The sequence below is a fragment of the Chanos chanos genome, chromosome 3, assembly GCF_902362185.1.
Source record: "Chanos chanos chromosome 3, fChaCha1.1, whole genome shotgun sequence".
NCBI classification, from domain to species: domain Eukaryota; kingdom Metazoa; phylum Chordata; class Actinopteri; order Gonorynchiformes; family Chanidae; genus Chanos; species Chanos chanos.
The window spans coordinates 31454469-31480405 of NC_044497.1; the positions used below are offsets into that span (position 1 = coordinate 31454469).

General features: G+C 39.5%; 1 protein-coding gene across 2 annotated transcripts; it reads right to left on the bottom strand.

Moving 5' to 3' along the window:
* Positions 1-3339: 3339 nt before the first annotated feature.
* Positions 3340-17073, bottom strand: slc2a1a (solute carrier family 2 member 1a). 2 transcript variants are annotated; one of them, XM_030767381.1, is made up of 10 exons: positions 17061-17073; positions 8218-8309; positions 6077-6237; positions 5693-5933; positions 5284-5446; positions 4848-5035; positions 4549-4653; positions 4266-4367; positions 3890-4093; positions 3340-3528 (listed from the first exon to the last, which is right to left on the bottom strand). In XM_030767381.1, coding segments are annotated over exons 1-10 (1446 nt in total). In that variant the 5' UTR covers positions 17062-17073. The 2 variants fall into 2 exon arrangements, with proteins under 2 accessions (XP_030623241.1, XP_030623239.1); XM_030767379.1 differs by lacking the exon at positions 17061-17073 and having other exon boundaries at positions 8218-8325.
* Positions 17074-25937: the final 8864 nt, after the last annotated feature.

A 25937-nucleotide genomic window follows, 5' to 3' on the forward strand; every position in this document is an offset into this window, starting at 1 on the left:
ATTTAATTAGAGGATAGCAAAAGATACCGTGCCACAACTCATTTTAGCTCATTTCATTAGAGTCACAACACAACTCATTTCATCCACTGCCTCTGGCCTGAGGCTTCAGCTTCACATGAGGTAAATTAGAGGATTTTTCCCTTCCTTCATATTCAAAAAATTGGGAAAAAATTCATCAACATTGTATGTGTGTGTGTGTGTGTGTGAGTGCACGAGTGTGAGTGTGAGTGAGTGAGAGAGAGAGAGAGAGAGAGAGAGAGAGAGAGAAAGAATAAAAAGAAAGAAAGAAAAAGAAAGAGAGAGACACTTACGTGAATGCAATAGTAATCCGTCCTGGAGAGAGCCACGGAGTCACTGTTCATGCTGTGTAATAGGTTATTCACATTGAAATGCTCAGATAGTTAATATTCCAAGCGCAGTATCTTGAATTTCATTTCACAGTGTCACACTGAAATTGCTTTTTACATTTTTTTTTTTTTTTTTTTGAGGAGCAGCACTGGTGGGAATTACATGGAAAACTCCACTTCCTCAACTCAAGAACTGCACCTCTGTTCTCAACACATTACATCTGGAGACTTTACTGTAACAGTTTACTACATACGGACTGTATACACTACCTGGAGCGATGATAAGAAAAAGCTCATGACATCTGTGTGCACTAGATCTGAAAACCCATCAAGCCTGGTGGATAGCACATAAAAAAGAATGACATTGAATGACTTTCCCATAATGATAGTCATTAGAGTTGGTGCTGTGTTCCATGGTGTTGACAGGATGCAGCAGACAATACACTGGTCATTAACCTTAGCACTGGAGAGAATCCTGTTCAAGATCAGTTTTAGGCTTGGCACTTACGCACTGACGAGAAGAGCAGACTCTTGAAAAAGTCAGAACTTTCAAATAAATTTTACCAGCATTTCAATATATGTTACAACGCTATAATGCTATAATACTGTCAATCACACGTCATTGAGTGTAAAGGAATTGATCACCAAACCCAAGACTGAGGTGATAATTGCCCGTGAGATGTTTAATTAATTTTACCCTGTTATTTAGCATTCTGGGTAAACATTTCCTACTGCACTGGTAGATACAGTATTGAAAGAAAAGCATTTGCATGCAGACACTGGTGGATATGAGACATAGGTAGACCTAGATTTCGATTTGCTGTCAAAAAAAACAACAAAAAAAAGACGTCCAAACACTCTGTATATTTGAAAGTGAATTCTGCCCTCCAATGGTTATCAAATGAGCATTTTTTTTAATGCACACACACAGACAGTGCTGGAAAAAGTGACAACGATAATGTTATTTAGAAATATACTATGATAAATTCCTCCTCTTCTTCTTCCTCTAAAGTTGCCTTCAGCATTTATTTTACTCATGTGCTACATCCTTTTTTTTTTTTCTTTTTTTTTAATCGCAGCACAGACAAAGACCACAAGAAGTCAAATTTCCTGTTAGCAATTCTGTTTTATTGGTGTTGTTCTTTTTCAAGAATACAATAAAAAAAAACAAATGCTAACAGTCAGGACTGCAGGCTATCTTGGCACAATGTATAATTTCATTTCATTCTTCAATATGCAGCTTCCCAGTCCATCATGATTCTGTTAAAATATTTATGACAATTTTTCAGGCTCTAAACGTATTAGCACACTAATGTATTAGCCTACATTAAAAATGTCTGCGCAGACGTCAATCTCACAGTGCTTAAATTAGTGGAACTGAGATTAGATTACATTCCTATGTGACCTATTTCAGCACTTAAACATAACGGTGACACAGTGTATGCAGGACTTTCTGAGAAGTACTGCAGAACATCACCTAACAGCTTTTTCTACGTATTTCAGTGTGGGTTAAAAAGTTCACACACACATGCACAAACACACACATACACATGCGCACGCACGCACACGCACACGAACAGACACACACACACGAACATACACTTAATCACACACATATACTCACGCACACACACACACAAACACACAGACACGCAAACACACACACACTCACACACAAAACAGAAGTCTAAAAATGCATCTTTGAAATACATTGTCTAAAAAGTAGCTCAAATTAAATAAATAGGGACAGTTATTTAGGAACATAAAATGACCATTAAAATCAACATATTATATATGAATTGAATCGTGGAATCAGATACATTAATTGGCATTATAGTATTTGAATTTATAAATCTCATAAAAGGAAAAAAAAGAAATCATTTGCAATGTAGGGATTAAAAGGAAATCAGAATCAGCTTGGTCCATTTTAAACAAGGTGCTTACCCTCCAATTTGATGCTCTGATTTGATGACAAAGTGCAAATTTCTGCCTTTAACATGTGCCTGCAAAATCACTGCTAGGATGAAGTAGTCAGTAGTAATACAATGCTTGGTATTTAGAGTGCACGTGTGCAATCAGTGTGAGAAAGGTCTGCCACAAATGCAGCAAGGTTTGGAGAAAGCTTTCACTTCAGTTTGTTGAGTGCAACATAATCAGTTATTCGATGGCAACACGCATGGTTCCTAAAAGTCAGCGCTGCAGCTTGTACCAAACAGTATTTTCAATATTCTGTATCAAAAGGGGACAACAGGTTACTAGCAATGATCTATTTGCAGTTACAATCAATAAAATGTTGCCAGTTTGTTCTAAAGTATCCTTGAAAACTGGCTCATGACTTCCTGGCAACTAAGTCCAAGTCTTTATAGATCAAAACAGTATATTGCAATGGTTTTGATCTATGTTGTCGTAGTTCTAAGTCCAAACAAAAGGATTGCTTTGGCCGTTTTACCATTGATATTGAGATTTTTGCCATTTAAACTAATTACATTGTTGGACATAATGTCAATCTTGCTGAAGAAATGGGTGAAATGTAAGTAAGTCACTGCTTTGGGAAGCAACAACAGAAATAATATTTTAGAGTTGAATGATGTTAGATAAAAAGACGCATGATACAGTGCGGCATGTAGTCAGAGTACAGCTAACGGTGTGTAGAGCAAAAACTCCACAAGTGAGTGCTACTCTCTATATGTAGTCTACATGGAACAAAAGTACAGGTATTACAGACACCTATTACTGGTATGTGTACACGTGTGCATGAGATGAGATACCAAGGAGAGACGGCTTCTATTTTCTGCTGGCATTGTTGATTAGTGCCCCCCGGTGGACGTTTGTCCCCGTTCTCAGCGAGTTTCATTCCTTGGTCTAATCAAAGAGCTGTTTCTGTGTGGGCAGCGGCAGGATCTCTACTCTCGAGCAGGTCTCTGGCCTCAGAGATGAATGGACAACCACTGTGTTAGTTTATAAGTGGGAGATGAACACTAGAGAGCAGGACCTAGAGCTGGGAGTCAGCCCCCAAGGTATTGGCCTCATCTGTGGCGTACTTCCCAGCGTTCTGACGGAAGCCTGCGGAAATCTCGTCAAAAGTCCGGCCCTTGGTCTCTGGCACCTTGAAGTAGGTGAAGACGAAGAAGAAGAGCAGCAGTACGGTGAAGATGATGAAGACGTACGGGCCCGTCAGTTGCTGAGAGGAAAGAAAATGAGACTGAGTGAGTGCTGCAGAGAGTTGGTTACAATCAAATAATCATCAGCAAACACGTGAACATAAAGCAAACCAGCTCTTCAACTGATAAACCAATTTAGAAAGTGTTCACAAATATACAATAACCATGGCCCCCTTACTATACAGTGTATGATATAACTATCAATAATATTACACCGATAAATCATCCGAAGAGGCAGCAAGTAATAACAAAGTCTACCTCATGACAGCATTAAACCCGCCACAGAAATTCCTTGCCCTGAAGCACAACCTGGTGTCTTGTTATGATGTATGTATTTATTAAATTCATAGAATCGTATATATTTTTGGGTCATCTTCATACCTCCACATACTGGAAGCACATTCCCACAATGAAGTTGGCCAACCAGTTGGAGAAACCAGCCACAGCGATGGCAGACGGCCGTGGTCCTTGACTGAAGAGTTCGGCCACGATGAACCACGGAATGGGCCCGGGTCCAATCTCAAAGAATGCAACGAAACTGAAAATCGCCACAATGCTGACATAGGACATCCATTTGAGTTGATCCTGCAGGGAAAAAAGGCACAATTAGGTCCGTGCTCTCGGGAAGTTTTTTTTTTTTTACTGCTGTCATAAGAAAATCATACATTCATCTGACTGTACATACACTTGGTGTTTCAAATATCAGCTGTCATACTGAAGTACAAATAGTTAATAAAATCCTAAATCATGTACACACCAGCAGCGCCATGGCGATGGTCATAAGAACAGCGGACACAGCCATTCCCATCAGACCAACGAGATGCAACGATCTGCGTCCCGCACGCTCCACCACAAACAGCTGCAGAAGGGAAACAGACAGAACGCATTCAGCTGACCTCAAACCAGTCACAGCTATGAGATTCATGATGACTCTAGTTATGTATGCAGTTAGGAGAACAGATCTAGGATCAGAGCATTTTACCGGATCAATGAAAACATAGATCACAACACTGAAATGCAGCTTCTTTTCTTAAACTTACCGACACCACTGTGAAGGCCACGTTAACAACTCCTGCACCTATGGTGGCATAGACAGGCTTGGACACTCCTGCTTTCTCAAATATCGTAGTGGAGTAGTAGAAAACCTGCCGGACAAGGCCAAACCACAGCCCAGTTACTAAATACGCATCTGAACATAAATGTCCGCATGGTCAATATGAGATTCTGTCTTGACTATGTCATCGTCCTGTGTAAAAGAGATTCATTGCCTCAGTTAAACCACCAGGTCTCAGGTTAAACCGCAAACGTTGACAGAATCAATGGAAATGTGCCGACGTACTGCGTTGATTCCTGACAACTGCTGGGAGAGTTGCAGCATAACAGCAACAAGGAGAGGTTGACGATAGAGTGGGGAGCGGAAGAGCTCCAGGATAGTCACTTTCTTCTCCCTCATCATCTGTCTGCTCTCCTCCCTCATCTCCTGCATGTCAGCACCCACATCATCTGTGCCCCGCAGCTTCTTCAGCACTGAGGAGAAAACACATTCATAATCAGCTACACTCCATTTCTACACTATCATGGGACTTCCACAACACTCAGAGCACAATGCTATTACTATTAATACAGCGTTTTTCACTGCTCTAAAACGAAATAGTAGATTTTCTAAGAGGACTGTGAAGTATCAACACATTCTGAAGGTCTTATGTTGTGGTAATCATTTGGGCATGAAATTTTGACATAAATACTTGAAATGGCTATGTCTACAGCTGACTCACCACTCTTGGCTTTGTTCTCCTCATTTTGGTTGATGAGGAGATAACGGGGGCTTTCTGGGCAGAAGGGCAGCAGGGCACACTGCATCACGGCTGGGATGAAGGTGAAGCCCAGAAGTAAAGGCCACAGGGTGGGAGTCCCCATGATGGACTCAATGCCAAAAATCTGTATGAGACAGAAGCTGCTTTAAACCTTGACAAACGAAACTTAATTAAACTATTTTTTAAGGATGCTTAAAACCCTGACACTTAAAACTCACATAATTTCATCATGTTTTTAAAGGATGCTTTAAATTTTGACTTGTAAAACTCACTTAATATAACCATATTTTTAAAGGATGGGCAATGGTGGAAATGCACACTGACAAATCTTTACTGCTCTATGACCATTCAGACCCCAAAACCCCCTTACCTGTGCAACCAGAATGCCAATAACCACACCCAGCTGATGCAGAGTTCCCAGAGCTCCACGTAGTGAGGTTGGGGCAATTTCACCAACATACATTGGCACAAACCCTGTGGACAGGCCAGAGTATAGTCCTATGATAAAGCGTCCAATGATCAGCATCTCCCAGGATGAAGCCATCTTGGAGAAGCCCATAAAAGCAGCCGCCAAGAAGGCCAGGATATTAGCAATGAGCATAGAGTTCCTCCTGGACAGAGAACAGAGAAAAGCCAGCAAGGTTCAGGGAGATGTCAAACATAAGAGGACACACACACACACACACACACACACACAGAGTTAGGCAGGATGAACAGTTAGGAAAGTGCTTGACTTGTCCTTGAAAAGAGTTACCTTCCCAGACGGTTGACAAAGAGTCCCACAGAGAAAGATCCGAAAATGCCGCCCACAGAGAAGATGGCCACTGAGATGGACCAGAGTGTGGTGAGGGAAGCCTTTGGGATGTATTCAGAGTATCTGTCATACCAGGTGTCATTGTAGAAGCTCTCAATGATCTGTGAGAAGACATATTAGAGCAATGAACAGTTTTTGGAATGGTAACCCTAAAGAACAATGAACAAGAGAGAATAATCAACAACGGGGAAACAAACATCAAAGAGAGACACAATCAAAAATCTTTGAAATATTATCTTATTGACTGTTTTGAAAAATCTTCAGTTGAAATGACAGGTTTAGTCCGAAAATTCCTTTTATCTTAATGTTTGCCAATGATGAAGCACCACCTGCTATACCACGTGTCTCATAAAACTGAATTATGTATTTGATCAAAACAGAAACAAGCCACCCATAAAATTCAACCACACTGTTGAATTTAATGTCTAGATTAGAGTTTACAGTGTTGAATGGGATTAGTCTTTAAGACAGCAGGGGGAGCAGTACCCTGCAGAGTAACTTAGCTGTGTATTGACTGACTGAGTTGACTGCGTCAAGTACTTGCAGGAATGACACTGACTTGTTTATAAGAGTGAACCTGACAATTCACGATAATGTATTTGCATCACTGAAAGAACCGAAGACTGGAGGACTGTCTTTGTTTTATCTTCAACATGCCTATTAACAAGGGATTGATATGTAAATAAGCATTAATGATACTGTTACTATACACACACAATGGAAAACAGGTATTTGTATATGCAAGGTAATGCAATTATTTTTCCATTCAATCGTGGAACATGTCGAGGATGTGTTAAGCTATTTTTTTTTTTTTAATTTTTTCAAGCAATGCAAGCAACCTCAAAAGCTGTTCACAACAACAAAAATGGACAACTGACCAGTGCTACTGTGTTGCTACATTAAGCTGTACTTTTAACTAAATTGCAGAGGAGCTGAATAACAGTGTGATGGCTGGACAATGTATCGCAACTGTGGAGGTTTAGACACCTTGGGACCACAGTAATCTTAATCTGCGTGACACTGCCGGGGTAGATCCGTGGGGCTGTCCTCACTATCACTCTGATTTACACATTCACCTCATCTTCTTATCCTCCTGCACCTCTGGAAGTCATACAGAAAGGAACCCTCAAAGATTTATAATGAAACTACAATACGTGACCAATACAACACAAAAACACAGCGCAAGGAATGTTAAATCCAGATGTGATTTGCTCCACGCGTGGTTTCACAAGGGATTACATAATTGATAATTCTCCTTGGAATGTCTGTTCGCTCATTTACTTGGTAACTCATTAGTTCATTCTTACCAATGCAATTAGAAAAACAACATTACAGACCTCCTGGTAAAAGCATATTAACTCCTCAACCCTCAAACTATTTTAGCATTTTTCATTCTTATGTGTATATTCCTGCTTTTTTTAATCAACTAATAGCCCCCAACTGAACGCCTAGACAGCACTCAGACATGAGGCTATTATTCAGTGTGTATGGCATCAGCTGGCTCATCTCCAAAACAGGGTTAGGTTATATGCTTGTCCTTTTGTGGGGTGGAAAATAAGCCTTGAACATGCATTATAAGTACCTCTAGTAAAGGGTCTTTGAAGGATATGCCCGTCTATTATTAGAGAGTGCTTTTCACACGCAAGAGAGGCAAACCTTTTTAACACCAATCACACAGCAGTTAAGATCAAGTTAAGACCAAGACCAAGTTAAGACGAAAATGAAGTTAAGACTAAGTTAAGAGACCCATCCTTGATATGAGTTACGAGTTAGAGGAGAGGCTAGTGTATGGACATCTTATGCATGTTGAAATTGTGCATAACAGTACGTCATAATTTATTTCAAAGCATAATCTATTTGAAACCCCTGTTTTATTGAGCTTTATCCAAATAGTGTTGCTTGACTTCCAGTCACCAATCTCAAAATTCTAATTCATTTACTTCCAAAAGACTGTATATATATATGTGTGTGTATATATAGTGTGTGTATATATAGTGTGTGTGTATATAGTGTGTGTGTGTATATAGTGTGTGTATATACCTCTATATATATAAATGAATGCTATGTACATTTATACTTACCTTCTGGGGTGCATTAATGACTCCAGTGTTGTAGCCAAACTGCACGGAGCCAATCACAGCGGCACCAACCGCCATCATCAGCTGGAATGTCACTTGCTGTTTGGGAAGAGAAACACACCTTTTCAGTTTGTGGCCTGGAGTGTCCTGGAGAATTAATAACCCTGAAGGGAAAATGCCGTTGTCTCCACTGTTTGAGTTAATGTCATTATCAATGCCAAAGTCGCTATTAGTGTCAGTTTCCCAAGGATAGTTGTAGGTATTCTCTTTCTAAAGATAAAAACATTATCAGATAAGAGACTGAGGCTGTATCTGGGTATCTGGGTTTACATTAAAAACTGCGTATCAACATGCATGGGTTATGTCTACTTTAATCCCTTGTCAGAATTCAAATGGATAATCCACAGATTAACACAAGTGTGAAAACAGGTACTGATAAACACCACAACACTCATGGATAATTAATGAAACTAGCTCTCATTCTGCTGTACTACACAGAATAAAGAAAAGTGTGGTTACTATGCAACACAGAGAAAACAACACAAAATACATGTATAAGGAGAGTGTGTGTGATGTTAGTATGACACTGACATTGTATGCGAAATTCAGGTTTGCGATATTCATCAAATGCTTCACATGCCTCCATGTTGCTAAGGTTTCCTCCACTGACAGATCATTGTTAGTAAGCCATAGTTTTCATATATCAGTCTAGCAGATTCCCTTGAAAGATTGTTGGGTATGTAAAATGACAGAGCAATGAGACAATTACTCTGGTACAGGACACATAGCTGAAATGTCTTAGTTCCAGCAAAAAAAATAAGAGATAGAAAGACCCTTTCTAGCAGAAAAGCTGCTGCCAACACTATGCTGCACATGGAGAGACATGCGGTTGATCCTCCTCCATTCTGAATGTGGGAAGCCTGCCATTCATTCAGCGTAATCCAATTAGGAGAACGTGGGAGAACCTAAACCTACATGCACAGGGCCTACAGCTCCACCTGCCACTCCTTCTCCAATCCACTCACACAAAGTCTAAGCTTTTACGTAATGTGTTCTTCATTGACAGTGTTTTGACTGTGAGGATCTATGAGACCAGCCATCATAACTGCTGAGAATGTGGATGGGTGTGCCTGATACTGAGGTTTGAACATGCTCTCAGAAACTCCGATGCTTGAAAACCCTCCAAATATAGATTGGTTTGGACAGGGGTTCACTGATGTTTTGTTTGAAAATTTCTTCCTAAAATGTTGTTAAAAATTATTTGGCATGGTGAAACACAAAACAGTTCTACACTCACAGCTAAAGCTGTTCTCTTTTAACGAGCAACAAAAACTTATCAATGAAGCTTACAGATTATTTTGTTTTTCTTTCTCACCCACTCATTAAATGAGTTAAATGATGTATTTATAAAGTACTGCTTTAATATGTATTTATAAATGACTGCTTCCCAATTTAGGCTCAGTAGGATAAATGACATCAGTGTAGTCTCAGAGGTAACCCCAAACTAATGAGATCAATCTTACACTGCAGTGTACGTGTCTACACAAAAAGTATATCATTCACTAACAACAAACCGTGGCCTTACCCTCCTGACTTGAGTATGTTACATCAGGGACCTTTTAATAGAGTTTTAATCTGGTTCCTGACTGCTACACGACAGTTCTCAGACCTGCATGTTATTTACAGGCATTCTCTCTCACAGCCAGCTTGTGTACGTGGAGCTCTGGAGATATGTCATCTGCTGTGTCATGCTAATTTAAGGGCTTAAGATGCACTGTGGCCTTGGCAACCTTCGCTTTGTCCAATCAGCTCCAACCTGAATAGGTACGAGAGGACTGTATGGCATTAATGAGATGTGATAAGGTCTTGACGCTGAGCTTCTAAAAACTTTGCTTATAGTCGTTCTTAAATTATCAACCCCTCTTCATTGCTTAATCCTAGTAGTCAACATGTTTTTAGCAAAGCAACTAAAATGTATAGAGCTTTAGAGGAGTATTTGTGGTGTAAACACATAATGTGATCAGAAGAGAATGAAATTCCTCAGCCATTCACTGCCTTCTTTCGCTTACTGTTAAGTATTGCTCATTCTCTGATGTTTCTTTTGAAAAGTAGGGAAGATGAATCAGCAAAGTTTGTATCTTTCCTCCAGAAATCAATTTTTAGAAATCCAAGCTTGGCGAACACTTTAAGCAAAATTCTCTCACACTAAAACCTGTTAGGGTCAATAAATGTCAATCATAGCTGTTAGGCTCCTTCTAGAGCTTAACCAAGCAATACAGTTGTCAAACAACTCTCCAAATGGAACCCCAGGGCAGCTCTTAAAAGTTTCATTATACTGAAACTATTTCTAAATCCTAATAAAATATCAGCTTTAGCTAACCTCTACAGATAATGAAAAATGTACTTTAGATGTAATACCATTTTCTTTTTAAGCAGAATCCCTGTCTAGCTTTTAAAAGACAGGTCACACAGGTCTCAGACACTGAGAAAACCTGAAGGATTAAAACAAGTTTGAGGAAACTTATGAGGCCCTCTGGCTGTACTTAACCAGATGTGTTCATCCTTAACATCTACCACGCCAACTTTTTCCTTGACTTTTCCCACAGAAATAAACCAGGTGGGTATTCTCCATTCTGCACACCCTCCTTCTCTCATGAAAAAAAAAAAAGACCGCTTCTAGAAGGCAAACTAAACTAGTTTGTGCCTTAGCACTCAGAATACTAGAATAATCAGTTAGACATAAAAAGACAAGCAGTCTGTTTTGAGGAGTCAGTGGGTAATTAATAAAGCATACATGTCTACACTGATTTACAGTCACACCATAACAACATAAATGCAAAAGACAATATCTTTATACATCCGGGTTCGAAATGCAACACAAACATTACCTGGCAACGTTTGCCATGCAACAAAAAGTAAAGCTAACATTAGGAACAGGATTAAAATAGTGTTATGCCAGAATGAAGTTTAAACCTTGTATAGACCTCTTAGGCCACTTGTACACAGATGACTAATCCAAGCAGACACAACACGCATAGGACTTTAAGGTGCAACGCAGCACAATACATTGCCTTGTTATCCATTCAAGCAAATGAAGACTGGTCAGTTTCAAAGACAAACGGCAGTGTGAACATGAAGCATTTAAGATGTGCGACCTTTTCTAGTCATCATTTAACAATGCTGAACCCTCCTCCTCTTACTCCAAAATGAGCCTCTGTTCTTCTCAGTTAGGATGCACTGTAACCCTTAGTTAAGGACACACAACAAGATATGGATGGCTGATGTCTATGGAAAACTATGCAAATAAGACCAGTGAAGCACTGTAAGAGTCACACAATACACCACTGCTTGATATAAAGTGCAGACCTGTAATGATATTTACCACAGTCATAGTCCAGTGTCAGAAGAAATATTTCAGTATCCAGTTATACAGAGGAGAAACTATTTTGGACTTGGAAGCGTGACAAAACGTTATTTCTGCTTTCACCTTGTTGGCCACTCACAATGTCCTTTAAATTCAATCAATGAGACAGATCCTTGGGACAAAGGACTGAGATCAAATATTGGTATTGCAGTAAAGGAGATCAATACAGTGAGAGCTTTATCAACAGGAGAAACCTTTAACAGACAAAACAAATCCACAAGCAGTAGGGTATGTCGAATCTCATTAAGCAACAGACTGAATTAAATAATTAAGATGGATAAAGTTGGATTGTCGTTCCTTTATGTGAAGAATGTGTTAGGCTACTTAGAGGCAGATAAAACACATGCCATTGACTTGCAAAAGAATAATACTGTTGTTACCTTTCTGTCGGAATCCATTGTGGTCAGTCGCAACTGTTTAGACGAAAATGTGACAGAAGCTTTTTTCTTCTGGTTTACCTCGTAAATACAGACCAAAAAAAACTGGTGCCTTGACAAAGATGCTTTTCTTTTAGATCAATCAGCCAACTTGTTGGCAATGTATGGCAGACCTCTAAAAGTTCTAAATGCGTAAATAACAAACAGAATATCCGCACATTATCCTTCCATGGTTATTTTACATGTATTGTTCGTATCACATATGTCCGTTGGTTTGAGGTCCATAACATGTCAACGTGTGCACCGTAGCTTCTGAGTAATGGGTGGACTTAAGCCGCTTTATATTTTTAATCAGCTTGAAATGTGATTGGCTGTTCAGACACTGACGAAAGATTCTGTTTACGTGAGTGGCGGTGTGTATTGGGTGTATCGAGGAAAGAAGTTGTGCTTAGACAGGGAACAATGTTCGGCTATTCGTAGCTCACACTATCTCTAAGATGTACTGTATCTATGAGAATATAAAGAGCGGTCAAATGGGCTGATAGTTTCTGTGTGAGTATGCGTAACTCACCTGTGACGCAGCACATAGAACAGAAAAGTCGGAAAATATGCAGTTCTTACAAATGCGTCCCTACTTCAAATCCAGCGTTGAAATTTAGATAAAGTGCAATGCAAATTAATAGAAAAAAATTTTAATATGTACTTGTAATCATTATTAATTAAAGTTTTGTGGAGGGGGTTTTGTTTGTTTTTTGTTTGTTTGTTTTAAACAAAACCCTCGTCCGTGAACTGTTAATATCTGTTTTAACGGAGAATTTTTTGTTTAGTTATTTTAAATTCTATCCTGAATTATTACTTCTTCTTAATATTATTATTGTTAATTATTACTTAATTACCACAAAGATATAATAGTATATTCCAAAAAGAGGTAAAACAGAGGAATAACTCCAGAACCATTTACTATGCTTACCATTTACAGAGAGCTATTAAATAACTCATAACACAGCACACCATGGCAACAAATGAAAACCAGAACAAAGGCTTGCTGCATAGGAGACCCTATAATGGTATTGCATCAGTCACTGGTGATCAACACAAACACTTCAGAGAGGAGAGAGGATCAATAAAGACCTACAGACAAATGTCTTGTCCACCATCTGCTACAACATAATGAAGAGCTGGTGTTTTGGACATTTTGTTGTAACAAATATCAAATCAAAGCAACATACATCTGAGCTTACAGACTGAATGAATGAAACCACCGTAAGGCAACACTACATCTACAAGTTAGGATTTAAAGAATATCCTGACACAGTAGCTCAACAAACAAAGATCTCCTCATTGAGGGTTAAAGGGTCTGACATTATCCCTGTGGTTATAAAGAGCAATTTAAAACACTGGCTGTATAATGATGCCCTCATAACTGTTAATAAGTCTTTGTCAGTGTTGCTGGAAATGAAAACTGCTGAAGGGGTGCGGCACTACAGTAATGGGGTCAGTGGTGTGGTTGATGTCATTGATACAATATTCCTACCCTTTGTTCATCGCAGCAGGAGAGATTCCGCTACGTCTGTATGCGAAAATAAGAATAATAAACTTTTGTGTGGTTTCGGAAGAGACATGCTTGGGCCGTACAAAAGACAATTAAAAATTTTTACATACTTTAGTTCCTTAAGATTTAATCGATGTTCTTTGAAAGTCACTGTAAACATAAACAAACAAATGCTCAGTCAAAGAATGGGTGGACTGGGTGGACGTTTGGTGAGATTTGTTTTGTACTGTGAAGAAAAAAACCAATATCAGAATAACTGCTTAATGAAATCTACAGACATTAGTTATTTGATGTAAACCCCAGAAAATTTCAGGTTTGCAACCCATAAAACACATAATTTGTAAAATGAATGATCTGTTTCTTTAACTTGTCAGAAACTGGTTGTCAATGTTTTCAGCATCTCGATAAAACTGAAGAGCTGCACATTTTCTGGTCATGCCATTACTTATAACATTTATGTTCTTGATGGCTTTGAAACTATTATGCACGACTTCCTATTAATTAAACCAGATAAGTCTTTTTGTCCGAGATGATTAAAAGAACAACAAACAAATGGCCGAGGGAATGTTAATGCACCAAACACAGCAAGATATTGCTGCTCTAGCACAGTATAGCTTCAAATTTTGCTCTTACAGCATATTGTTTTACTGAGGACACAACAGTCTAGGATTTAATAATACGTTGTAGACACTGACGAAGGATAGAAAGGGGTCAGTTACCACAAGCTGAAATACATTACCAACCATTTCATTTGGATGGAAGTAGCACTGCATTGTACTGCATTGATAAGACATGAACTCAAAAAGAGTTCTCTCAGTTTGACTCCGGGCATTTCCTGGAAGTTAAATCAGTTGACTGATTCAACTGAATGCTCACCTTGAAACGAATGCCTATAGTTTCATACTATAACAATGATTTACGCGATTAAAAGCATTCAATTCTCACTTAAGAGATGTTTTACCAAAGCTGACTAATAAATGACTAATCTGTATTCATACCAGCTAGTACATGTACTGGGATGACTGAAACTGAATAAACCTCGGAATGTACTTAGTAAAGGTACAAATTATATTTCTGCAGAATAAGAGGCAGGCAAGCAGGACTCTTCCTCACAAACTAGTTGTTGTCTTCCTCACAGTAGGTCGTCGCTGAAGAGAGATTGGACACTGGATCGTGTTGAATACAACAGGCAGGAGAAACACAACACCTTAATGTGCCTGGGAACAAGGGAGCTCCTCAATAAATGAAGTGTTCAGTGGATTTAGATGGCTTTTCAGTAAATTACACAGATGACAAACAAAAACTCTTCTTTGAGAGTATGACGTAAACTTTGATCCCACAGTCAGTGAGTTCACCTGTTAAAAGAGAAACTCTGTTTTGGGGAGATGCATAAAAAGTGAGCAGGGTTGGCCAAACACAATTGCTCTTTTTCATTGATAAAGACCATGGATTCTAAATTGTTACAAGGGCCATACGGATTATTCAGTCAGAGAAGCAGGCTTCAGCATTTGAGACATCTCATCACTTCTGAAGAAAATGTAAAGTTTAATATGAAACCATATGAAAAAAGCAAAGACTTAATCGCTTGATTACAACAGTCAAACTGAAATCTAAATATAATCATTTATTGCATTTTAAAAGGATTCATCTAACACAACATTTCCGCACAGGGCAGCTTTATAAATTGTTTAAAGCTAAAATCCTCCATCATACATATTCACTAAATTCCACATGCTGCTGTCATGTGTCATAAAGTGTGTATTGTAACAGCTTTGTGCAGGCATTGCTAATTCATTTTAATATACAACATGACAGTGAAGAAGAGTATAATCCTTAGTGACACATGACTTGGCGTCTAGATCTGACACTGTCTCTGCAGCACGACAGACGAAACCTCCCTGAGAACAAGAATTTTAAAAAGCTATTTTCTGAGGGAGAACTTATCAGTGAAGGCAGTTACAGGGCCACAGTCAGGGTGTCAACACGCCAATGTAAAGATATGGAGCAGCATGAAAACAAGGGTCGTAACCTTTTTAAAACATCATCAACCAGCCAGGACCCGCTCTTACTCAGGATTGCAAAGGTCAGCTATATATAACAGCCGTCTGATTGTAGTTTGACCCATTCATCCTACAGAGAAGTTAATTTCTTTTACAATTTTCAAGCTGAAAAAAGAAGCTATATATGGAAAAAGTATGTTATATGTTTCCCAGGCATTGCCAGTAGACTAAGTGAAGTAAATTCACAGCACATATGTAATATCTCAGGTGGAAGTGGCAAGCATGCATCTATACTTGCTGAAAATGTAAATGTAGCTGTAATTTGGCCTGGACTCAGCTGATTTTCTTTGTCAGGCAATGTAAGGTGCCAAGATCTGTTGAGGGAAAGCTATTGTCTGTGTGACATGCCAGTTCACTCAAGAAAACACCCCTGAAAGCATGTGCACATTACATTACAACACAATGTGTATTCATGTAGAATAACAAGGAATGCTGTAGTTATGCTGACAAATGACTTGGTTTATATTGAGGAGGGGGGATGACCATGACACTAACCACACAGGACATGTGACCAAGGTCCTACTGTGGGACGTGACCAGCTCCTTAACTCTATACTGACTCACCTTTGTTGCTCAATCTCATTTCCTCTCACTGATCGGACACTATATTGACTTACCTGAGCTAATTCACTTGATCTACAAGCTCACTCATCTAAGCTTCACAAGCTAACTCATCCGAACAACCACAGCTAGTGGATGTGCTGGTCGATTTTTAGAAACAAAGTAATGCATAGTGCTTTAGTAATGAACTGCCAAAAAAACAAAAAAACAAACAAACAAACCCCCCCCCCCCCCCCCCCCCCCAAAAAAAAATCTGATTTGTTACCTCGTCAGTCTTGAAATTACCCTACTGTTAACTGTAATTGTTGTCAAATTATAGGATGAATGACTCAATCAGAGTAGGCTACAACAATAAGCAACATTTTTTTCATATCAAATTACACTGTAGAACTGTTTGGTGTAGCAAAACATTAGAATTCACCTGAACAATTCAACAAAATAATATCACTAAATGTTCTGTTTTTTTGAACAGGTATCACAGTTAATGTACATCATCTTGGTGTCCAAAGACTGCATCTATAAAATGACTCAATATTTGTTGAGGTGGGCATGCTTCTCCAGTTTGACTGGAAGGGTTCGGACATGTGGGCCGACTAGGTCATCCGCTCCACAGAGTTCACACAGAGCCATCAGGGACAGAGCAGTGGGTGGATGGGTCCAGCAGAGTGTGTCCAATCTGACCAAAAAGGCCGCCCACATCTTGGCTTTCAGCACTGTCTTCTGAGCCATCAGGAGCATCGCTTCATTATTGAAAGTGACAATGTCTTTTGGGCTCATGGCACAATATGAAAGGGGACCTCCTTCTGGATTAAACGGAACCCTTCACACCAACAAAGGCAATGACTAGGCACATTGCTAACGGACACACATCGCTTTGTTTTCCTCCCTGTACCCCCCCTCCCATTCATATGGTCCAATTAGGAGAACTTGGCTCTAGAGTTCATCTGAAACTGTGTGAAACAGCAGTAAGGCCATAACAAAGCATTAGGCTGGAGCATTAGTGGAATAAAAGCTTGGGATAACACCACACACAGGAGAGCAGCCAAACAAACACTGGCTCCCTATCACTGTCACAAAAAAACACTGCTTTTATTGACAGAGCAATGGACCTTGCATTGGAAAAAGGACCATCAGTTGTATAAATACAAATGATATCAGTAAGTCTGAGATGTCACAGACTTTGCAAAGCTTCAACATTCTTTAAAAACTCCCACAAATCAACTCCATGTTGAGCTTATGTCATACACATTGAAAGCTTTTATTACATACAAATGTTAGGCTATCGCAATGTCCAAACTTTTGACATGAAGAGGCTTCAACAAGAGTCAAGGACCTCTGGTAATGGAAAGAATGACAATGATGAGCTAGAGACAAGAATAAGTTTCACCCACAAAATTACACTATCAGTCTAGACATATTGATTTTATAGCAGATGATTATTTCTTCTGTTGTCTGGTTTGAAATGAGCAACCGTGACTCATAGAAGTTTGTGACTGCTCTAGGTCCATTTTAGATTTGTCCCTGAAGACTGCCCCTTTCTGACAAAATATTGTCAGAACAATGATTACCTGATTACTAGACCCTACATTTTATGATTTTACAACTATACTTTACTCTATCCTGCCAACTGATTCAGCTCTTCTTTCATTTCCTGGGTGATATTTTATATTATATCTTATGTCTTCTTTCATTTCCTGGGTGATATATCTTATGTCTTCTTTCATTTCCTGGGTGGTATATCTTATGTCTTCTTTCATTTCCTGGGTGATATCTTATGTCAGTAATGTCACATGACAGTGTATACATATACAGTGAATCATGGGGATATTTGGAAACTGCTTTAGTTCCCTGTTAAAGGTTCTGTTATGGCATGATAAGCATCATTCTGATTATTTATCGTGGCTTAACAGAACCTTTAACAGGGAACCAAAGCATCATCCTGATTATTTATCATGCCCTAACAGAACCTTTTAACAGGGAACCAAAATAATCAGGATGATGCTTTGGTTCCCTGTTAAAGGTTCTATTGGGGCATGATAAATAATATGCTTTGTGGGTGTATTTTGAACAAAATAGCCTGTGCATGTGCAGTGCTGTCTCTATAGACTGAAACTTCATGTATTTTTCAACATCATTTTGTGCCAGGAGTACCAAAATAGCATCATACACAAAAAAAGGAAAATTCTACATGTACTTAACCTAGTTTTGGGATACAGTGCAGTTTGGATACTCTCATCCAAATCACAAAGGAAGCTGACAGAGAGAGAGAGAGAGAGAGAGAGAGAGAGAGAGAGAGAGAGAGCTGAGGCTCCTGTCCTCAGAACACTGGTAAGGAAACTAGAAGCCGGACTTAGTAACATTCTAAGGATTATGCACCATAAGCAAGCACACCTGTACTAAACAACCTTTGAACCAATAGCATTTCCCTTGTGGAAACTGGGAGATTAAAAAGATTTGCAGAGCTCATATCACAAGACACCGTGAGTAAGCTGTAGCACATGATCCAGTGCCAGACAAACTAACCATGTCATTGATCATGTTTGAATTTGCAAGCCAGGAGTTTTGCATACCTTTAAGTTCTGATGTTAATATTAATTGCTTTCAATCATGGGATGTTATTATTTTGTTTACAGGTGGAGTGTCCTAATGCAAACTGACACATAAATATCATATGTTTACTGCCCTAAATTCTCTTAAAAAACTTCAGAAGCTTTGACCAATACTTCAAAAGTCAGAAAAACACAAGGAGTTATTGCCAAACAAAACTGATTTATGAAGGAAATACGCAAGTAGAAGGGGGGTCTGCCTACCTTATCCATTGTTTGTCTGAGTCTTTTCCCTCTGGTCATCAGTTCTGTATCCCTGATTTTTAGGGGGATAACTATGTTTATTAGAGCACTTCTGGTGAAAGCAGCTAAACTACAAAGCAGAGAAAACAGGATGCCAGAGCGCCTGTCTTTCACCTTGGGAATCAGCATTGTTCCTCCATTTGGTGAACAAGCATAAAAACTAAGGTCAAGTTACAGAAGTCAGCTCTGATCTGTGTATGGCTACATAGCTCACACAAATATTTGGAATACAATGTTTCCCATACAGCAAATCACATAAGGTTTTAGTGAACTCTTTCTCTTATGGTGTAGCGCTAATCTACTTTTTAGACAATATGGTGCTGCCCTCTAGTGACCAAAAACCTGTAATAACAAGACATGAGAAAATGTGAATTACCATTCACACTAATGTGAGCCATAAATCGCCAAACCAGAAATGCTAAGCAACACACACAGCCAAAGTAACTTGGTTTTTACTGCCATATTAAATCTAAAACCGGCAACACCAAATTGGTTATATTCCCATGAGCAAACACTTGACCCTTGACCTACCTGTGGGGTGTAGAGCACATGTGTTAAATGTGCTGTGATTGTGTGCTGCCACATGTTTGTGTGAATGTATTCTCAAGCTGAACAAATGGCTTAATCAGTGAAGCTAACCATGCAACAACATGAGAGAACATTGAAAAGAGGGGAGATAAAAGTTAGTAACAAACTCTTTGCATTGTATGCACTCCATATGAAAATCTCAATGACTCAGAGAGACAGAAGATAGAGTGGGCACATTCTGACATTCTCTCTCTCTCTTTCTCTTGCCTTCTCTCCGTCTGTCTGTCTCTCCCCATCTCTGAGGAAGCAGCCTTTCTCATGGTTCTGTGCAGCCCCTCTCTCCGATATCTCATTAGTGCTCTCTTAACACCTTTGAAGCCAGCCCCTGGTGGTACATACCTCACCCCGGGACCCTATCATCTCTCCATAAGTGCCAAGTCAGCGCTGCTTTGTCTCATGGAAAATGCATTCTAGCAGAACAGGATGTCAAAGCAGGCTCCCACATGACCAGTATGGCTGAGTTGCCCCCACACTGAGACACAGATCATTAAAACAATATAAGAATATATACAAATTGAACAAGGAAGGGTGGAGTAATGAATAGCAACAATACCATCAGTGGCAAAAAAGACAATCATCATAAAATCATCTGATAAATGTTTTTTTTTTTTTAAGTTTACAAAATGAGAGCTATATTATCCATGAGAGGAAAATGTTTGTGGTACATCAAACTTTTGCTTAAAAGTGTATAAACTGACAAACTCATTATCAACCTACTACTGATGAAAAACATGGTGTGCGCCTAAAGACACGCAGCAGATACGGAGCCTGATATTTGTTCACTATCGTTTGTGGTGTCATTTGCTCTCCTCTCAGCAGCTGGTCAAACACTGCAATGACAGTGCAACTTTTAGCCCTTTACAGTCTCATGACAGACAGGCCTTGACTACTGACACAAACAGACCAGCTTTTCTTCTCTATATCTGGCTGAATTACACAGTAGAGGGTCTCTAATTAACTAGTTCCCATGACAGCTACGGCAAATTTCACGTCTTCGTAGTGAATGAACTGGCAGACAGAGATCCAGATCATGTGATATGAGAGCACACTGACAGATGTTACATGTCCAGAGAGATAACAGCATGACCGATTTGAGTGGAGTGGATGAAACTCAATCTCAAACCTTAATATTTATTTTAAAAAAGTCTCTCTGAATACATTAACAAGAATTTACTGAAACATTTCAAAAGTTAGTGTATCAAACATTTTATGCAGCAGATAGATAATGTGATTCTAAAGAAGGATACGGTGAGGAGTGCCTGCAAACAGGATTAGACAGTGAGGCTGCATGTACGTGCAACGCCATAAATAATCTGATTACACCTGGAACAAGCCACCAATCCAGACCACTCCTCTCCATGCTTTGAGGCAATATTTCCACTGGAAGAGAAGCTTTTAGCTTGATTCTGCCTCTGTAATCCAACTGCACAATACGTTTCTTAACTATGAAAACAAATGTTTTGAAACATTCACCTGCATTACATTTCCACATCAATCTGACCACATCTGAATTTATTGATATGCAGCTAATCAAAACAAATAACACTTATAATACTTCCTGATTACAACCAATTGCCTAAATTCATATCCGATTCTGATTCTATTTAACAAAAGTGGATGTATAACCTAAACACAGCCCTTACCTGTCCATCCCCAGGACCCCTGATTAAGCTGGTGGTTTCAGAGGGGTTGGATAGGGGCTGTTTGACCCCGTCTGTGGTGCTCATGGTGCTGGGTGGAACAGAGGAAGGGACACAGAGAACACAGCTGCCTTCTCTTCACAGCACTGGAGGATGACTCCCAAGACACTCCCCTCTCCATCTCTGTGACACAGCGCTGCTCTCTCCCACTTTATGTACACCATTCATGTACATATTTACACACAGATAGACACACACAGACACACACAAGCCTTTATCCATATCCTAGTGGGGACTTCCCATTGACTCCCATTATCCTGTAACTAAAGAATACTAACCCATCCCTAACCCTAACCTTAACCAAAGAAATGTTTTGACATTTTATGTTTAATCAGTAAGAACAATGTAGTTTAGAAAAACGCTGTTCTACTAGTGGGGACCAGCATTTTGGTCTCAACAAGGCAATTTTGTCAGATTACGCTATTTTACTGGGGACTTTTGGCCCTCAGAAAGATACAAATACATGGTACACACACACACACACCTCTCCCTTTGCCCTTAGTCATCTGACACTGTTAGTGGTTACTGAGCAAACAGCTATATCAACAGACTTTTCACTGTTATTCACGGCTCAAACGCCTGAAAATTACATTACTTATTTTGTCTTTAGTGACTGAAAATCCATTTGAAGCCTACTCAGGTGAAAAAACAACAGTACGTTTAAGTGTATTTGGATATTTGTAGTTTGAGGGCGTAAAATAGATACAATTCAACATAAAACTGAGATTCAACAGGTTTTAGTCGTAACTGCAACCACAGTATTGCTACCAGGGCTTCAAACCAGAATTTTTTTTCAATCGGTTCGGTATTTTAACGTTTCCGGTTATGCGTTCCAAGTTAAAATAATCGTTCCCAAATCGCTTGGAACCAAATAAAATACCGGTTCATAAGATAAGATAAGATAAGATAAGATAAGATAAGATAAAACTTTATTAATCCCCAGGTGGGGAAATTTGGGTGTTAACAACAGCGTAAAGGAGGAAAGACGTATAGATAAAGATAAGTATAGATAAAAAAAAAAAATACAAGATAAAAAATAAAAAATACAGTACAATAAATATAATATACTATGGTATAAAAAACGCATGTAGGGCTGTGCGACATGTCAATATGTATCTTTCCGGCACGGCGGTATAAAATGTCTATTGATAGATATTTTACTCTATAGTCTCTATCGCTAATGTCACAAAACATTACAAGTACATATCACAGCACTAACTAGGAGCGCTGTACTCCAATGTGTCAGGCCGAAATCGCCCTGCCGGTCATGAGAAACTATTTTCACGCCGAAGTTAACAAGCTTGCTAATGTGGGGCACATTATGTTTAACCTAACCGGAGCTAGCTAGCTATTTCCAACATCAGCTCTCTTTTCATGGTGGCCTATCTATGTGTAACCGCTCTGCGTTATGTTTACCAATGGACTCGAACCGGCAACCTTCGGGATGGGAGGCGGGCGTGCTGGCAAGGAGGCGAAAACCCATGGGCACCAGCATCAGTCGCTAGTACGCCTCTTAAGGTGTCGGGGGAGTGAGGTATACTCACTGCGCAGCATTCTACTCACTGGCTACCGTTACATATGAAACATCCTATCTATGAAACATTGATGAACTAGATGTCTAAAACCAACATTTTACAAGGTGCATAGCAGAATAATAACCTCCTCTGGTTGCAAATATGGAGACCACACCACATCCCACCTTAACACTATATCACCGCCTACCGACGGCAAATTTATGTCCGCTATCCGAAGACGTGAGTGACGTTCAGAGGAAGACAGGAAGTAAACTCCGCACCACAGTTATTGCAAGCAGAAAATATTTTAATTTGTTGTGGTAAATAAAAGAACGAAAAATAACGTTATTAGCCGGTTCCCATTGTTTCAAATAAATGGTTCTGTTCCAGAACATTAAAAAATATAAAGTCTCTGGTTTCGTTTTCGTTCCTAGCGAAATACCGATTGTTTCTGGTTTTCGTTTTCGTTCCTTGAACCGGTTCAAAGCCTTGATTGTTACGCTATGTGAGCATTATCCGTGTGTCCTGCTTGAACTCCCAGTGCAGGCTATCAAAGACAGACCAGGAGATGGCAGCAGTTAGACAAATAAACCAAACCACGTTGACATAGACCAGACCCAAAGACCCTGTTTTACAGACTTTCTTAGCGGATCAAGAACATGACAGTGATGTCCATAAGGTGCTTTGGTAGGTGTAGCGTTGGAAGACAAACATATTATCTGCTTTCGCTGTGTTGTGAAAACCCACTGTTTTGTAATAATGACGCTCAATTCAAACTTCAATAGACTAATAAACCGTCTGGCGCGCGGAGACACCACATCGAATATGGGAATTTTAACAATGCTGTGAAACAGCTGTGGTCGTCTTCTGAGTTTTTCATGTCATTATTGGAAAAAACGAAAAAAATTGTCCGTTCTCATACACATATTTTGAACCCACGCTGATAATCACAACATTTTCTCAAAGTCTACATAGGTCCCTACGGTAGGAACACTAACTTGCACTTTGAATGCTTATAGTGTCCAAATGGAAATAAACATGGTTTTACCATGAATATTTTATAAAGATAACCATGTATAATGCATGCCTTTCTCATCACAATTGCACGCGATGTCATGCAAACATTGATCTTAAGGTCTGAACCTTAGCATCGACTGTTGAGAGAATAAAGTGAAGAGTGGAGCAATCTGAACCAGACAGACTATCATAGCAATAAAATTTTAAAGCTGGACGTAAGATAATCTGAAAAAGCTGCAGTCGTCCAGATGGACAGGAATACGGTGAATGAAGAGGGAGAGCAGTCGACTTCCCCCCAAAACAGATGACTTGAAATGATATGCAGGTTCCAAGTTTATTACAACACAATAATTTTCCAAGCCACGCTCAGCAACTGTTTGCTTGAACAATATCTCATTTTGCAGCGCACAGTTCTCTGTTGCTTTGTGAAGTCATGTTAGTGTAAAGCAGATATATTTAAAGCACCTGTATTACAAAGGGCACTTATCCACAACACAGGAGACAAACAAGAGGAGACCGACTAGATAGGGACAAGGTAGGCTTAAGCTGCATTCCTGGCTGTCCATTAGCCATGTGTATGCATTGGCAGGGTGTAGAGTGGTTTGTATTGAACGTGGAAGGACTGATTTACAGCTCTGCAGAGGGGTGGGGAAGGGGGAGGGCCACCCCAATATATGGAGGGCAATTACAGTGACACAGGGGCGTTTACGGCTGATAAGAAACAGTGCAGGGAGTGGGGTAGGGGTGAAGTCTTTTTCTGCACATGACAACAGCCTCATAAAAGAGTGATGGAAAACCTGCCTAGGGCCCCATTCCAACACTCTTTATCACAGGTATTCAAATGAGCAGTCTCTGATGAGCTCTGTGGAAATGAGATGCTCTGACTGGACATTGGAACAATCTTACCTATTCTTTAATTTATCCTCTCTCTATGCCACAATTCATGTCTACCACCTCTCCCTTTCTCTCTTAGATACACAATTCCATCATAAATTGCAGGAGGGATTACACAAACACTCCACAGACATTCTTTTGTTTTGACTGTGCTGGTGGAACTATACTCTTTCATGTCAGTAATTAATAGCAGGTCTTAATCAGTTGACAGACAAGCAAAGCAGCATTTTAGCTTTGGGTAAATTAATTTAAGAAAACAATTCATGTCATCCTTTACTTCATAGTACTTTAGATGATAGGCATGTGCTCCAGCATTGGGTGGTATGTCTGAGAAAACAGCTTAATCCCTAATTTATATCTCTGGGAGAGGTATCTGCAAAGCCCTCTCATAATTAGAATGTTTGAACAAGCTTAAGCCATGATGTTTTACATTAGGGTTTTTTGCCTGTGGGACCTTCTAATCTTCTCAGGTTTTTGAACTTTGGCAGTATTGTGTCAGACTGAGGATTTGTATGAACAGGAGTGCTGACAACAGGAAACCATAAATTTTACCTCAGGAATCCATCGTCAGAGATAGATAAAGACTTTTGCTGATTCTGTATGTTGACTAGATACAAAAAGAGAATAAGAAAATGCAGAATAATCAGCACTGATTGAACAGTTGACAGCAGAACAAAATTAATTGACTATAAACTTTCTGTATTTTTTGAATATCAAACTTGTGTATGTATCATCACTACCCAACAAATTCCCACACAGCTTTGGGATTCAAGCATGAGAGCATCACCCTCTCCTGAAGGACACCACAACCATCTTAACAGCTGAATCCACCTGCCATGGTCCTTCATTGCTGCCGGAACACTGCCGGCTTTGTGGCCAGGTCACTGCAGTTGCTCACTTTGTCAAATAGTCAAGGTCAAACAGCTCTCCTTTGTCCATTAAAATATCTCAGTACTTTTCAACTTCAGTCTTGGGGAGCCACTTGACAGGACAGTTTTTATCTTAGTCAATCAAAGCAAAGATTTTGAACCCTGAAGGCTAGAAAGGTTTGAATAATATCTGGATTAGAGTTGTGTTAAAGGGCTTCAGAATGGTGATTGGAAAACTCTGGTGCGCTGCTTTGATATGCTCGGAGTCTGAGACAGACTGACAGTTGGAAGACACTTAAGTTTTAAAATTTGATCAAAT

What these genes read in the sequence shown, in the direction of transcription:
- slc2a1a (XM_030767381.1), bottom strand. An exon ending in CCATCGCCATGGCGCTGCTG is followed by an intron (nt 4,094 to 4,265) that starts GTGTGTACATGA and finishes TTTTCCCTGCAG; the next exon opens with GATCAACTCAAATGGATGTC. An exon ending in TGTGCTTCCAGTATGTGGAG is followed by an intron (nt 3,529 to 3,889) that starts GTATGAAGATGA and finishes CTTTCCTCTCAG; the next exon opens with CAACTGACGGGCCCGTACGT.